At 49.5% G+C, this 14,272-nt stretch overlaps 4 protein-coding genes across 4 annotated transcripts; all 4 read right to left on the bottom strand.

Annotated features, from left to right (window-relative positions):
• Nucleotides 1-1,580: 1,580 nt before the first annotated feature.
• On the bottom strand, nt 1,581-2,376 carry CSR1 (phosphatidylinositol transfer protein csr1; the record flags this gene model as incomplete). Its single annotated transcript, XM_064846712.1, has 4 exons — nt 1,581-1,773; nt 1,856-1,962; nt 2,025-2,194; nt 2,325-2,376. The coding sequence occupies 4 exons, from the start codon at nt 2,374-2,376 to the stop codon at nt 1,581-1,583; spliced, it is 522 nt and encodes a 173-aa protein (XP_064705692.1).
• A 1,150-nt stretch (nt 2,377-3,526) lies between these two features.
• Nucleotides 3,527-6,285, bottom strand: LTR84_003116 (uncharacterized protein; the record flags this gene model as incomplete). Its single annotated transcript, XM_064846711.1, has 2 exons — nt 3,527-3,904; nt 3,955-6,285. 2 exons carry the CDS (start codon nt 6,283-6,285, stop codon nt 3,527-3,529), a joined length of 2,709 nt encoding a protein of 902 aa, XP_064705691.1.
• Nucleotides 6,286-8,229: 1,944 nt separating this feature from the next.
• On the bottom strand, nt 8,230-11,795 carry LTR84_003115 (uncharacterized protein; the record flags this gene model as incomplete). Its single annotated transcript, XM_064846710.1, has 3 exons — nt 8,230-8,599; nt 8,654-11,397; nt 11,460-11,795. 3 exons carry the CDS (start codon nt 11,793-11,795, stop codon nt 8,230-8,232), a joined length of 3,450 nt encoding a protein of 1,149 aa, XP_064705690.1.
• A 1,357-nt stretch (nt 11,796-13,152) lies between these two features.
• LTR84_003114 (uncharacterized protein) lies at nt 13,153-14,272 on the bottom strand (the record flags this gene model as incomplete). The annotated part of the gene is made up of 3 exons (XM_064846709.1): nt 13,153-13,593; nt 13,673-14,002; nt 14,069-14,272. The coding sequence occupies 3 exons, from the start codon at nt 14,270-14,272 to the stop codon at nt 13,153-13,155; spliced, it is 975 nt and encodes a 324-aa protein (XP_064705689.1).

Raw genomic sequence — 14,272 nt, 5'->3', positions numbered from 1 at the left:
AAGCTTTTCTGACAGGCAACACATTGATTATTGACGAGTCATACGAATTTTGTCTTATCTTAGGAGAACACAGTTTTCCCTCCAGTGGGAAGTTGTTACGGGTTGACCATGGTTGACAGTTTGCCACCAAAAGCTCAACATCATCTTTTGTTCTTGAAGCTCTCAACCCAAGCTTTGCCATTCCTAGGTTTTGAAATCTCATGATTCAGATATCGACCATTCCATTCATTTCATGTTTTGTTATTAGCGAGGCGTACACGGAGACTCCAAAAAGAGCGAAAGCGGATATCCAATTTCGCACAACCTCTTGTCTTTTTCTGCAGTACTACATAATTTTCCCCCACACATCCGTGTGGACAGACATACGACCGGAGAGACAAGAAGAAGAAGAAGAGGAAGGAGAGGAAGGAGATGAAAGGTTTCCAGGTTTCACCTTTTGATGACAGAGAAGGGAGGGGAAAAACACTTGACATGATGCAAGGAGATGGGAAGATATATCCACCATACATAACCATACCACAGAGACACTACCTACCTAATACAGATTAATTTCCAACTTGCGCACTTTGTCGACCTACTCATCGAACACTCGTTCGCAGACAAGTCATAGTGATCAGCGATGGGCGTACGGTCTGATATCCACCAGAAGCAGGCCAAGTCAAGCATGGCGGGGATACATATCTACCTACTTCGCACCAATAATCACCAATACATATCCATCTCTCGATCCCTTCTCCTGACTGTTTCTGGTGACAGAGGTTTGGCGACAAGCATGTTAAATCAAGACTCGGATGTCCGATCAAGTCAAGTCCAGTCAAGTCCAGTCAAGTCAAGTCAAGTCAAGTCGCATTCAGTCAGTGTTTACACAAATTCCCCACGTCGAGAATCCCATACCTCCTCTACTATCAAAAAAGGGGAATTGTTACCTACCTACTTACTACTACCAGACTGGACCCCCCCCCCGGCGGAAGTGTCCGCCGAGCCGGTCATTTTTGTGGCACCATCCGTGCGCTCACGGGAGTGGCTGGCTGGCTGGCTGGCCTGATGATTCACTATCACTTGCACTGCCAGTCTGCTAGGTGGGTTTTGGATCACTACAAATACTGGCAGGCAGGTTGGGAAAAGGGCCGAGACATGTGAAGTGCGGGGCAATCGGAAGAACACGCAAAGTGCTGCCACTGGCAGTGGGAACTTGTTTATTGAGCTTTTCAAGGTGGGGTGGCATTGCTCATCTCTGCATGCAAGCGGCGGAGAAAAACACGGGAGCTTGGGAAGACTGCTCACAATCCACGAACGGGAAAGTCACCATGTACATCAGGGTAGAATCAACTTTTCATTTACCGACTATTAAAAGGTATGTCGGTAAACCTTGACGTCCTCGCCAAGTAGTCTTAAGTTTACTTGTCGAGGGCGTGGGGAAACAATGCTCTCTTGTATCACACACTTTTGGGGAGTTTCTTTGCAAGGGCCACCAACAATCAGCTGCAGATTGATCTGAACCACTGATGCTAGAAACCCATCCGTACCAGCTCGTAGTATGTTTCCCTTTTCGAGTCTGACCGGTGAAGAATGCAAGTCCTCTAAGAGGAGGAAGCACCACAGTCAACAATGGTGGGCTTGACGCTTGCGTTGACGGTTCCACTGCCAGAGCCTAGGGCTTCGATCTCTGCGACGACCTTCATGCTCTCAGCATCAGCAACCTCGCCGAAGACGACATGCTTTCCATCGAGCCAGGAGGTGACGACGGTGGTGATGAAGAATTGGGAACCATTGCTGCAATGATAAAGTTAGTACAGAGCCAAAGCCATTGGACACGGATGTGGAATGGGATTTGTAAATGAAAAGGGTCACTAACGTGTTGGGACCAGCGTTGGCCATGGAGAGGAGACCAGGTCGGCTGTGTAGCTTCTTGAAGTTCTCATCGGCGAACTTTTCACCGTAGATGGATTTGCCACCAGTGCCCTGCAAACAAGCCGAATCAGTATGGTTTCAACGATTGTGTTTTTCTGGGTGTTTATACTGACATTTCCACGGGTGAAGTCACCTCCTTGCAACATGAAAGATGGGATGACACGATGGAAAGAGCTACCCTTGTAGCCGAAGCCCTTCTCACCGGTGCAGAGAGCACGGAAGTTTTCGGCGGTCTTGGGGACTACATCATCATAGAGCTTGAAGTTGATACGTCCGGTCTTGGCTGGAGGACGGAGAGATGTCAGCAACAGGTTAAAGTCAAGAGAGGGAAGGTGTTTCGTGGTTGTTGGGACAGAGGAGAAAGAAATAGAGGAGGGTGTGACAGGAATGAAGAGCTGCGAGAAGTTACTTACGCTGCGCGTTCTTAGCGGCGTAGTTGACATCGAAGTATGCGGTGATAGTCATATTTGGGGGTGATGAAGAGAAGGATCTAGCGGAAGAATTGAAATGGCTGTTGACAAGAAATTGACGAGGAAGAGAAGATGTTGCTCGTAGCGGGGTGAGAGTGTGGAATGATTTGAAAGAGTTGACACGGAGGGGCAGAGAGGTCATTTTTGAAGCAAGGGCCAAAGGCAGGGAAGCGGCAGTGGCTTCAGTGAAGGAGACCGAGTGAGGGGCAGCTGCGCAGGGTGAAACGGTCTTGGCAAGTGGGATTCACTTTTTCAAGTTGAGGTCGGGGCAGAGAGACAGACAGAGAGAGCCTGAAATGCAATGCTGTCACTTGTAAGCTGGGTGGCCGCTGGGGGGGGCAAACGACGGGTGCTAATAGTGGGCATACCTGTACGGATATGGTAGGTACCGAGTACTGTACGACTTCAAGTTGGAGTTCAATCACACCTTCAAGTTGACGAGCTGCACGTGACGTGATAGTCCAAGAATCCCCCTTTCAAAGCTTCAATACCTAGATACTCTGTAATTGATTCCAGTCAGCTCATTCCATCGCAATCATTCATTAATGTATACATATATACATCCAGGAGAGAGATGAGTCAACTTACGGTAAATGCTTCGCTCGAGTGTCAATAGAAATGGAGGATCCAAGGCAATAATAATCGCTGAATTCTTGATAGGTGGCCGAGACAATGCACAATATGATTGATAAAATGGACACCGCTGAGCCGGTACGGGAGTCTCAAGGGATGCAAGTATAGGTCGATGATACAACACGAAAGCAGCTAATTGGTATGGTACAAGAATGCTTCGACTTCAATGGTTCGGTACTAGGGAGGCTCGGGTTGGAGATGGAACTGGGAGCTGCAGCCCGTAATAAACACATCAAGAAAATATAGCACACCTCCTGCCAAGTCCCATTCCCATGGCGGGTCCTCGAATCGAGTCTGTCCATTTCTCTTTTTCAGCATGACTCGCACGCAACAACTTGAACTCCCCGAACCATTTCAAGTTGATCTATCGTCAGCCGACTGATATGGCATTAACTATCTTCTACTGGTGGTTATGATGATACATTACAATACATATGCACACGTGAATACCGGATAGATCTCCCACTTCGCCTTTTGAACACGCAGTGCCTGACTTGGTGCCGACCTGTACTTCAGCTAAAATCTTCCTCCCGTCGGGCCTCAATGGCCATTACCCGTGACACGAGTTCCTTAGTCTCGCGTGCAACCTGGAATGCCAACGGTGGTAGTTTCTGCGTTGCCTCTCGGCCATCCGACAAGTTGATTCCCAGGATGTTGCTACGACAGTCTTGAAGCAATTGAATGATGGACCCGGTCTTGTCAGCCAACGATGCTTTATATGATGTCGGTTCTCCTCCTGTTCGTTCCACCGAACGCACAATATTCTCAATTGTACCTGCAATTGTCGTGATATGATTTTGGATGGTCCCTGTCCCTTGGTCGCCACGTATCGCATCGACCATAGAAGTAATGGATTGTACTAGCCCATCTGTCTGATCCTCGAGGTACATCTGATTCCATGGTTAGTGGCAATGTCAATGAAACATAGTCATATGCTTACCTTGAGGTCTTCAAGATCAGCCTCCTCTTGGCTTGTACCATATCCAGCTCCAGGTTTGATCCCTAGTCCGGCACCATTGATATATGCCGAACCTCCACGCTGGTAAAGACCTGAACTTGCCAGGTTGCTGCCCGTCCTTGCTTCCGAAGGAGTGCTCAACGCGCTGTAAACGCTCTCCACCGCACTTCTTCGTCGAAGGGACTCGACGACATTGAAATATCCATTGCTCTGCAAAGGCTCCAGACTAGGCTCGTCATCATCTTCAAGTTCTCCTGCAGGCGTTGGTCGAATCTTGACAGTATGGAGAAGATCCACCACAGCAGCTGTCAGATGAGAGGCAGCTGCATCCACAAGACTGATAGGGGAGAGGCCCTGGGCTGAGGCAAAATTCTTCGACGCCGTGATGAGGTTGTTGGCTGTAGCTGACACTTTGCTCTTCATCTTCGCCCTTCGTTTTGACACCTCGTCATCCTTATCCGACGGAGGTGCAGCATCTATGTCAGATGTGATACCCCGTACGGCCAAGACCACTACCTTCATATGGTCCAGTACAGCAGCAGGTGTCTCCGATCGAGCGATCCGAAGTAGCTCGTCAATCGCAATCTGGAACTTGGTGACGTGGACATCCTTGACCAAGCCCTCTTGATCTTGCAGACCTGCCCCATGTCGAGCAGCGTCAGCCCGGGAGATCGTGAGCCCTATCGAACTTGCACGAACGCTCCGGAGTTGTGTCTTGGTCTTGACGTATCGCCCTTTCCATTCTTTGACTTCCTCCTCGAGTTTGTGTACCTGTTCTTGGAGCCTTTCCTCACGCTCCGAACTCCCGGTCCCCGACTCCGCCATATCTCTCATTTCTTGTAGGTATAGTTGTCCTTGTCGACTCACTTCATCGGTCAAATTTCTCTGCTTATCAAGTTGTTCTTGCATAATACTATGGTCGTGATCTAGTTTGAGATATTTTGTTTTCCAAAGAACATTCTCTCCGCTGTAATGGGGTGTTTCGGCCTTGAGTTTATCTATCTCTTGTTGTAGAGACTTGTTGAGGTTTTGGGCTTCCTCCAACTTCTTCTCCACATTTTCTTTGGCAGCTTCCCATTCGGCTTTTTCTGAGGTCATCTCGCGGATTTGCTGATCCTTCATGTCCATGGTAGATTCGAGTTGGGACATCTTCTCTTGCAACTCGATCATGTTCGCTTGGTTCACTTTGGAGTTGTAAGGTATACTCGCTCCGCTTTGAGAAGTCGCTGATGTGTCCCGGTCACTTCTTGGACTTGTGAGAGAGCTTTCCAATCCAAACGCGTCACTGGAGCGGTCGTATCGAGAGTCACTTGCTTGTGTATCATCCTCGTCCTCAACCATGGTGCTCTTGTTAGGAGTGATGGTGTTGCTTTGGAACTGCTTAGCCATCGGTCGACCAAAATCCATAGGAGGAAGAGGATTCTCAAATTGTGGAAGGCTCGAACTAGAGTCTTGTCTCTGAAACCCTTGCGACCCCGAAGGACCAAAAGTTTGGGCTCTTTGGGGTGCAGGAAAAGCAGGAAGACCATTGTTAGATGAAACACTTCCAGGACCTCGAGAACGTGAACGGCTACCAGGCCGGTTCCCCGTGTCGGGTCGAGATGCAAATTGAGGGAATCTCCTTTCGAGCTCGCAAAAGACATCTGTGGAGAGATCTTTGAAGCGCGGTACCTGCAAGGATGATAACTTTTGACGGGCTTGGTTTCGTTTTTCGTGGAAATCTGATCGGGGTTGGAGAAAGTTGGGAATGTTCATCTGGCGGGGAGGTCTTCCTGGAATAGTGGCACCGGCTTGTCTCCGCTGCAATTCATCGAAGACATCGGTGCTGAGCTCATGGAATTGAACGGGTGAGAGTCGGAGTAGTTTGTCTCTGGCTTTGTTCGGACGTGGAGGTGCTTGCGAACCACCTCGCAGATAGCCTTTGAGAACGGTGTAATGTTGGAACAATTCAATCTCCATCTTTTTATACTTTCTACTTTGTTGATCGGATATCGTGCCATCGCTCGAGCGCGAGTTCGCTATGGACGCCGCGCGAGATGAACCTCTCGATCCCGAGTCAGAGGGCCGTCGCTGGCCCAAAGGCTCGAGTTGGCCCTGCCCACCAAAACTGGGAGGTCCATTGAAGGGCGGTGAGCGAAGGGCTGGGAGTGCTTTGTTCGGACCAAAGTCGTCTTTCGGTAATGAGTAGGTATTCAGAGGAGCTTCATTCCTGGGGATTTGATTGTATGCATTGACTCCGGACCATTCACTGCCGGCAGTCGAGACGGGTGACAATTCGCCTCGACTTAAAGGTGGGAGGGTTACGGCCTGCATACCTGCGGCCTGGTAGAAAGTGTGCAGGTCGAGAAAGAGGTTGAAGGTAAAGTGTGATGGGCGAAAGAGAGGTGAGCCGGGATACAGCCCGATTGAGATAACGGAGTCGGGCTCGTAGATCTGGCTAGGGTATGAAAGAAAATAATCTGAAGCAGGAGGTGTCGGATGGTCCTGCGACAGGGAGGGAGAGAGACCAATGTGCAAGCGCGATGGTGAATCAAGCCTTTGACCAGGGTAACGAAAGAGGGAGGGGGTTCGAGGACCAAACGTCACAGATGCAGAACTGTCCAGCAGACGGCGTGTTGAGCTGATTAAACGAGTGTAATTTTGGTCTAGGTGTAGAAGACTCAAAGTGTCGAAGAAGAGCACGACACGAGTTGAAGAAAGTGGGAAAGGAAATGCGTGAAGACGGTGGTGGTAGGGTTGGGATGTAGCGAACCTGCAACTAACTTGAAGTTGCGACTAGCAAGGGGTGTGAAGAAGCGGATGAAAGTCAGGTACGAGCACGGACTCGGAGTACGGAGTAAGTTAGGGCCTGGCGCACCTTCGCAGGGCGAATGACATTTGACAACGAGACGGGCTCTCAGATGTCGAACCATGGCGGTCAACACCTAGCATCACTAGTTATCAAGTTATTAATGAATTATGTACACTTGGGTGTGTAAACATGCCTAAGGCATCATCTGAGGACCTGGAAACGCGACTTCTGTTCATTAAGGTTAGGTGCATCCTTACATACCTAGGTAGGTACGCAGTGAGTTACCTCACCATCAAAGGCTCCTGCACCATTCTTTTACTTATGGTGCAGTACATTATTATTTATGATTAGGTAGGCTTGCACCTGCTCCCCATGCCTAGAGAGTACTCGTCGTCATTAATTACCTTGGTACCTAGGTAGGTACCTAATGCAATTTACATAGTACCACTGGGGACCTAAGTCCCTTAGCTAAAGTGCCTGCATTAGGTATCTACGAAACCCGTCCTTTGTTTTGTCCAGGATGGCCAATTTCTCACAACAATAATGCCTTTCCAGTTTCCCCCACTCCTATGTCTGCGTTGGATTCCATGGTCAGGGTGCCTGGGAGAGACGAGCACAGACTCGCAGAATTCAGGTCCCAGTCCCAGTCCCATGATCTGCCTATACCGGCACTCCGTATCTGGGCTTATTGCTCCCGCATGCAAGACATGATCACCTCCCGCCACGAGATCTTGGAGCCTCCACCGAACATCCCATCAGAACCTTCCATCATTGCCCTCAAGACTTTTTGGCATTACCCCTTATCCCATCGCGTTAGGCGGTGAAAGCCATTGGTTTTGGGTTTGGCCAGGGCGTCAACCCCTCCTTTGTCACTGGTGGCCCGAGAGTGCCCACCCATCATCCCCAAATCTCTCCTTTTCATTCGATAATCTTCTTTCAGTGGCTTTCGGCTTGCCGCCGCTAAGCTCCACTGCTGTTCAAACTTTTTTGCATCCTTCTTATCTCCATCTTTCTTATCTGCTGGATTAATTATTTTTTGAGGCCTTCACAGTGTGTCCATAGAGCACCTGAGCCAGACGTCTAAATGGCATTCCCTGGTAGTCGTCAGTATGAACAGTCTATTTGCCATTCAAGGCTGAATTGTCTGCATCGCGTCAGGACATCGCATATGGGTAATCCTCTTCCAATGATTTTATATTGATCTCTTTGGATTTGGATTTTGGATTTATACGTAGAATTATGTCTGAGCAGCTGAATCACTGCTTGTACCACCAACTCCAATGCAATGGCGAACTAAGTTGGCGCCTGCTCTGGCACTCAAGAGCTTGATAACCATCCGATTGAGCAACCAATAGCTCAATAAGTAGTCTGCCCCTTGAAAAACGCCGTGCTCTAAGATCCCATTTTTACAGTCCCATGTTATAGGTACAACAACATCATTGTATAATGTGTTCCCCGATTCCAGCTCATCGACCATTGGTCATCTTCAATGACGCAGGGAGGTTTGACCCTGCTTGTGCGCGTACAAAAGGCTCGACTGCCGAAGACACAGGTGTGGTACTCCGAGTGGGGACTGCACTTCGGTTGAGTGCCATGTGAGCTCTTACCAGATGCCCTGCAGCAAGAGCTCCGCAGAGACTTAATTCACCAGCCAGGACGCCTGCTGCAACGATTCTTGCCAACTGCCGGGCATTGTTACCCGGTGTGGTAGGGTGTGAGCCGCGCACACCAAGCAGATCGAGCATAGCTGACTGTGCTTCGAGGATTGTGCCGCCACCAATCGTGCCAACCTCAACTGAGGGCATCGACACACTGATCTGTAGGCTGCCACGGTTACTAAAAAGAAATTGTTAGTCGCTGGTTCTTGCGATGCATATGTGATCAACTTACTTTTTCATGATGGTGATACAGTTAGAACTCTCCACGTTCTGAGCAGGATCCTGACCTGTAGCAAGGTACATGGCCGTCACAATGTTGGATGCGTGGGCATTGAAGCCACCAATGCTACCAGCCATTGCACTGCCAATCAGATTCTTAGCAATATTCAGTTCGACAAGCGTGTCAACATCAGTCTTGAGCACACTGCGGACCACATCGCCTGGTATGATGGCTTCGGCCACAACTGCCTTGCCACGGCCATCAATCCAGTTCACCGCGGCTGGTTTCTTGTCGGTACAGAAATTACCCGATAGGGTAACAGTGATCATGTCTTCAAAACCACAGTCCATTGACATGACGGACAGTGCTTTTTCGACGCCTTTGGAGATCATGTTCATTCCCATAGCATCTCCGGTAGTGGTTTTGAATCGAATATAGAGGTAAGTTCCGGCCATGGCAGTCTTCATTGACTGGAGACGTGCAAAACGACTTGTAGAATTAAATGCATCTTTCATTTGACGCTGTCCATCTTCCGAGTCGAGCCAGACTTTAGCCTCGCCTGCTCGTGCAAGTGTGGGGAATGCAACACAAGGACCACGAGTCATACCGTCACCGGTGAGAACCGTGACAGCACCGCCTCCGGCATTGATCGCTTTACATCCACGGCTGACACCTGCAACCAGCACACCTTCCGTGGTGGCCATTGGGAGGAAATATTGCTGTCCGTCAATGACAAGGGGTCCAGCAACACCTAGAGGCAGGGGAAGGTATCCAATAACATTTTCACAGCAAGCACCCTGGACAAGCTCGTAGTTGTAGTTTTTATATGGAGTTTTCGAGCTCTCCAAGCCCGATGCAAGATTCTTCGTAGCTGGTGTTCGTGACACAACCGCTCTCCGGACTTTGACAGCACGGACAAAAGACTCCAGGCGTGTCATTACGTCTGGGTTCTCCAATGTCTTTTCGATTGCATATCCTGGAATTTTGCCTCGCAGCGACAGATCGATCAGCTCCTCATCAGTAAGGTAAGCAGCTTGTCTCTCCTTGAGCATTTGCTCGCACTCCGCCCGTGATCTGGTGGAGCCGGCTGGGAGGTCAGGCTTAGCAGGTCTCGGTCGGGGTGTTGTCGGTAGTTCGAGTTGAGGCACCCTAGCAGCTCCACCTGGCGAGGGTGTCGTGGATTGCGGTTCTTTCAGACTCCATCTTGCTGCATTGAAGAGATAGCCGTTGAGAATCAAACTGAGTGTCAACGCAATCAATACCCATTTGCTGAGGACGGGATCCTCAAGGCTTTTAAGGACACCCTCAATCACCCGGCCACCAACAACGTTGAAGAGCTGATCGGTATATTGGTAGTCAAAAAATCCAAGTTCATCTCCTAAACCGCTAGCATCTAATGCAGGATGCTCGAGCTCATATTTGATGGGTGGTAACACAGTCACATAGGTCTCTATTTTCTTGCTTTTCGCCGTGACGTATATCGCATCAATACCATTTTCTGCAACCTTGAAAGGGTCGATGGGCGATGGAGTAAGAACACTGGGGATCGTAGCTCCAGAGGATTTGCTGTTTTGTGTAGTGCGAAATGGAATGGTGCAGAGGTTAATCACGTTGATGATGACAAAGCAAGTGACCATCCATATCTTGAACTTGGGCACGCTGCTGGCCTTGATCTTCTGGCCGAAGATATTAAAGCCTCCAGACGCATCGCTTTGACCATTGGGCCAATCATTGTTGGTGGCCACGTTCTCTGCTACTCGGTTGCTGATTCCATCTTCTTCGAGGGCCTTGCGGAGTGCCACGTGTCGCTTGATTCGGTTGATCTCGAGTTTGATGCACAGGATTGTGGTATAAAAGGTGAACAGAAGTGCACAGTCAAACACCAAAATCCAGGCAGCCAAAAAGCAGAATTGCCTGAGGCCTCCCTGAATTCCGGAAGCCGCACCCAGAATGAGGAGAGTGATCTCTATGGCGTAGTCCCGAACGATCTCAAACCCCGTGTCTTTGACGGCAATCTGAATGGCATCTTGGATCGAGTGTGGTAGATTGGAGGTGGGTCCGATGGCGTGACCATTTGTACCCCCATTTTCTTGGGGGCGTCTTTTGGTGTCGTAGGAGGCAGACAAGACCGCTTTGGTCAAAATGATGGATTTTTCGAAACCAATTGTCACCACCAGAAATGGTAGTCCTTCGGACAGGAGGACCATGTTGATTGGAACTCCCAGCTTAGTGGTCGTGACCAGTCCAAATAAGAAAGCAAACAGGCTAGAAAGCAAAACGGAAATGGCCAACCAAGCATTTGAGCCAAGACGCTTCATGGAAAGGAAAAGGGAAATGAAGGTCAGGTGCATGGACAAGTAGCCTAGCGCCATGATGACAATGTCCAGGGTCTCTGCATGCTTCACCAAGTCGACAAATGAGGACCAGCCTTCACTGAGCCATGTTCGATAGGCCCCACGAGAACCGTTTCCATTCAGACGAGCGGCTTTCATTATCCACAGTGTCTGGTCGTTGTCCAGGGAGGTCTGGTGTGCTGGTAAAGTCTGAACCGCTCGTAGAAAGTCAGCGATCTCGGAGAAAGAAGTGTAGAAGGCTAAAGAAGTGTCGTGCGATATCGGCGAGAGGAGATTTGAAGTAGCTGGAACATTAGTGGCGGTGACATTGGCCGGAACAGGAACAGAATGAGCATCTGGGGTGGATTGAGAGGTGGATGAGTCTGGAAAAATAAATGTGCTCAGAGCATAATGGTGAGCGCCCTGTGGGATAGCAGGTTGTCAGTTTTTGTTCATATTGAAGGGATGAAGGTGTGACCACATACCAAGGACGATTCTGGTACACTGGAATCATCAGAAACCTGCCATTTCCATAGAGTACGTTTCGATAGTTCCAATGTTCGGCTTCCTTGTAAGAGAGAGTCAACATCGACACGGCCATTGTGCTGGAGCGACTTGACGCCACTGTCGAATAGGCTCTCTTGCAATAGTCCAACGTACGAAGTACTGGCAAGCAATGCAATGATGACGATCGTGTGAATAGGGTGCTGGCAAGCCGTATGCGACAGGGCGAGAAGATTGGAAGTGACAGTGCGATTCAGCCACCCATCACTTTTTCCCAAAGCCCGAAGTTGCCTCGGGAGCAGATGTGAGCCACGCATATTGGCCGGCGTGAGTCGAGGGGGTGGAAGGGTATTAGGTAGCACTAGGATTGACGAAAGAAAAACAGCTTAGACTGCCATGCTCGAGGTACTGGTAGAGGGTAGTACAGTGTCCTGCGTCGAAGGCTTGCAAATGTCAGTAACAACTTTAAAGAAGAGCGGGCGGCAGGGAATTTTTGGCAGGGGCGGGACTCGATGCAAAGTTGAGAAGAGTTGAAGCAGGCAAGTGGCGGTCTGGGGAATGCAAGGATCGATGCGTGTTGGGATGGCCGTTACATACCGACAGATGAAATATGGGGAGCGGGTGGGATGAGAAGGAACAACTTTAGACAAAGAAAGAATGACAGAAGGATAGTATCGATAAAGAGGATGCTCTCATGTTGACTGTACGGATATGGGATTGATTAATTCATGATTCAAGTGAGCTAGGTACTTAATCTAGTGGCCTCAGTATCGTACGAGCAGGAGAAGGAGACGCAGAAGCAGAAGCAGAAGTGGATCACAAATAAAATTTCCAGCCGGTTGGAAATGAAGCTAGACTCAACTGGAGAATAAACGATGGGGAGAACAGGGAAAAATCATGCAGGGCCATTATTATTAAAGTACTTTGGTTGGGGAGCTGGACACGCCTAATCCGAGGTACCTCCAGGGCTGCCGAGAACTAGAGGTCTCTATTTCTCACACCCACAAAGATGTGGGCGCACCCGGCTCCCTCACTGCCTCCCTCCTTGAGCGAATACCCCACGTCATTCACCAGAGATTCTGGTACCTGCATCTCCAATCGTCCTTGATCCTGTCATCATCGAGCATCACCATGCAGCTAATCAATTCCGGCCCTCCAGTATGCGCTTCTCTTAAAAAAAATGGCTTAGACTGCGAGCTGACGTGTTCGTACATGACTGAGGCGTATTCGTATGCTGATCTTTCAAGACTTGTATATGCCTAGGTACCTACTCATTCGGTAGGACGCAATCAGCTATGTATTTGGCAGTCGCCTCAACGGAACAAATAGAACCCAATGATTGACTAACCCCAACAAACTCTTGCTGAACTCTGTTCGCACGGCTCTTCCTTGCCACTGGTGCCTCCATGCCCATTCCTTACCCCATCTCCATCTCACTTCATTAGGAACGACTGTCTCGCGGATGCGATATCAAATGCAAATTGATCAACGGTGAGGGAGGTACGACGAAACCACTGACCCACTTGACTAATCTGTCGACTGAGCTTTAAGCAAATCTATCCTCATGGCATTATGACTATTCCAGAAACTTAAAATATACCACCAATTCTTCACTGATTTCAAGGCTTTTCATTCACAGAACCGTGCGAGATTACGTCTCTGATCGTTCTCAGATCACAAGAGCGTACTCCATTCCATCGCTTTATAAGCGTCCTTGACCGTAGTCAACTCAGCATTATCACGCAGACCAAGTTCATCAATCGTCACCAACGGTTCTTCTCCGGACCAACTCTTCTCCCTGAGCTCCTCCCACATCACCATCATCTCACCCATCTCATAGCCCCAGCCTGCAGGGAAGATGTCTGCATAAGCCTTGAGCGTCGAGGTCTGCACGTATTGTGACGCGTGACCGGTCACATCAGACCAATCCTCTAGAAGCTTGCCGGTGGTGCTCTCTTCATTGGCGGCCAGCACGTAGCGTCCTGGCAGAGTCACTTCCGGTTTCTTCAATACTGCGAGTGCAAAGATGCCGATGTTGATGATCGGGTTGCCAATTGCCCGGATGGGGACGTCCGCGGGCACAGGCGACAGTTGCACGTACTTTCCAGGGAGTTTCTGTAAAGAGAGCTGAGGTTAGGACCTGTTCTTTCTATTGGGGTGCCCCTGGAGGAGGCGGAGGCTCAATTCAACTTACCATCAGACTCGGTGTGAAGACTGGATATTGAAAGTTGTTACCATACCAGGCTATCCACAGAAACGACGTCTTGGGGTACAAGACCTCGTCGGCCTTGATATAGTCATCGATACGGTTCTTGGCGACAAAATGAGGGATCAGATATTTTCCACCCGTCAACTTTCCGCCGTTGGGGAGCGTACTCCAGATATAGTGCTCGAGGGTAGATGTTTGCGCGGCTGCTCGAGCCATGTTGATGCCCTGGGCAGTTTCGATCTCGATGGCTTTTTCCGGTCCATGGTTATTGAATGGCTCAAAGAAATCCGTCGTGGCAAAGATGGCATTGGAGCCCTGGAGTTGGAGGATTCCACGTTAGCTTGCCATGGGGTCTAGTGCACCGGATACAGGATCACGAACCTTGAATGCTTCGATCAGAGATGCTCCATCGTTAATATCTGCCCTGACAACTTCCACACCACGTTTGCTAAGTGCAGCGGCCTTTTCACTGTTGGGATTCCGCGTTAAACCCCTAATCTTGTAGGAGCCATCTTTGAGAGCGGCATTGATGAGTGAAAGACCTTGGGTGCCTGTAGCGCCGACAACAGTAAGAAGCTTGGACAT

Source organism: Exophiala bonariae, assembly GCF_035927105.1.
Source record: "Exophiala bonariae strain CCFEE 5792 chromosome Unknown scaffold_15, whole genome shotgun sequence".
NCBI classification, from domain to species: Eukaryota; Fungi; Ascomycota; class Eurotiomycetes; order Chaetothyriales; family Herpotrichiellaceae; genus Exophiala; species Exophiala bonariae.
The sequence above is the reverse complement of the archived record's forward strand: the minus strand, read 5'-3'. Positions and strand labels throughout refer to the sequence as shown.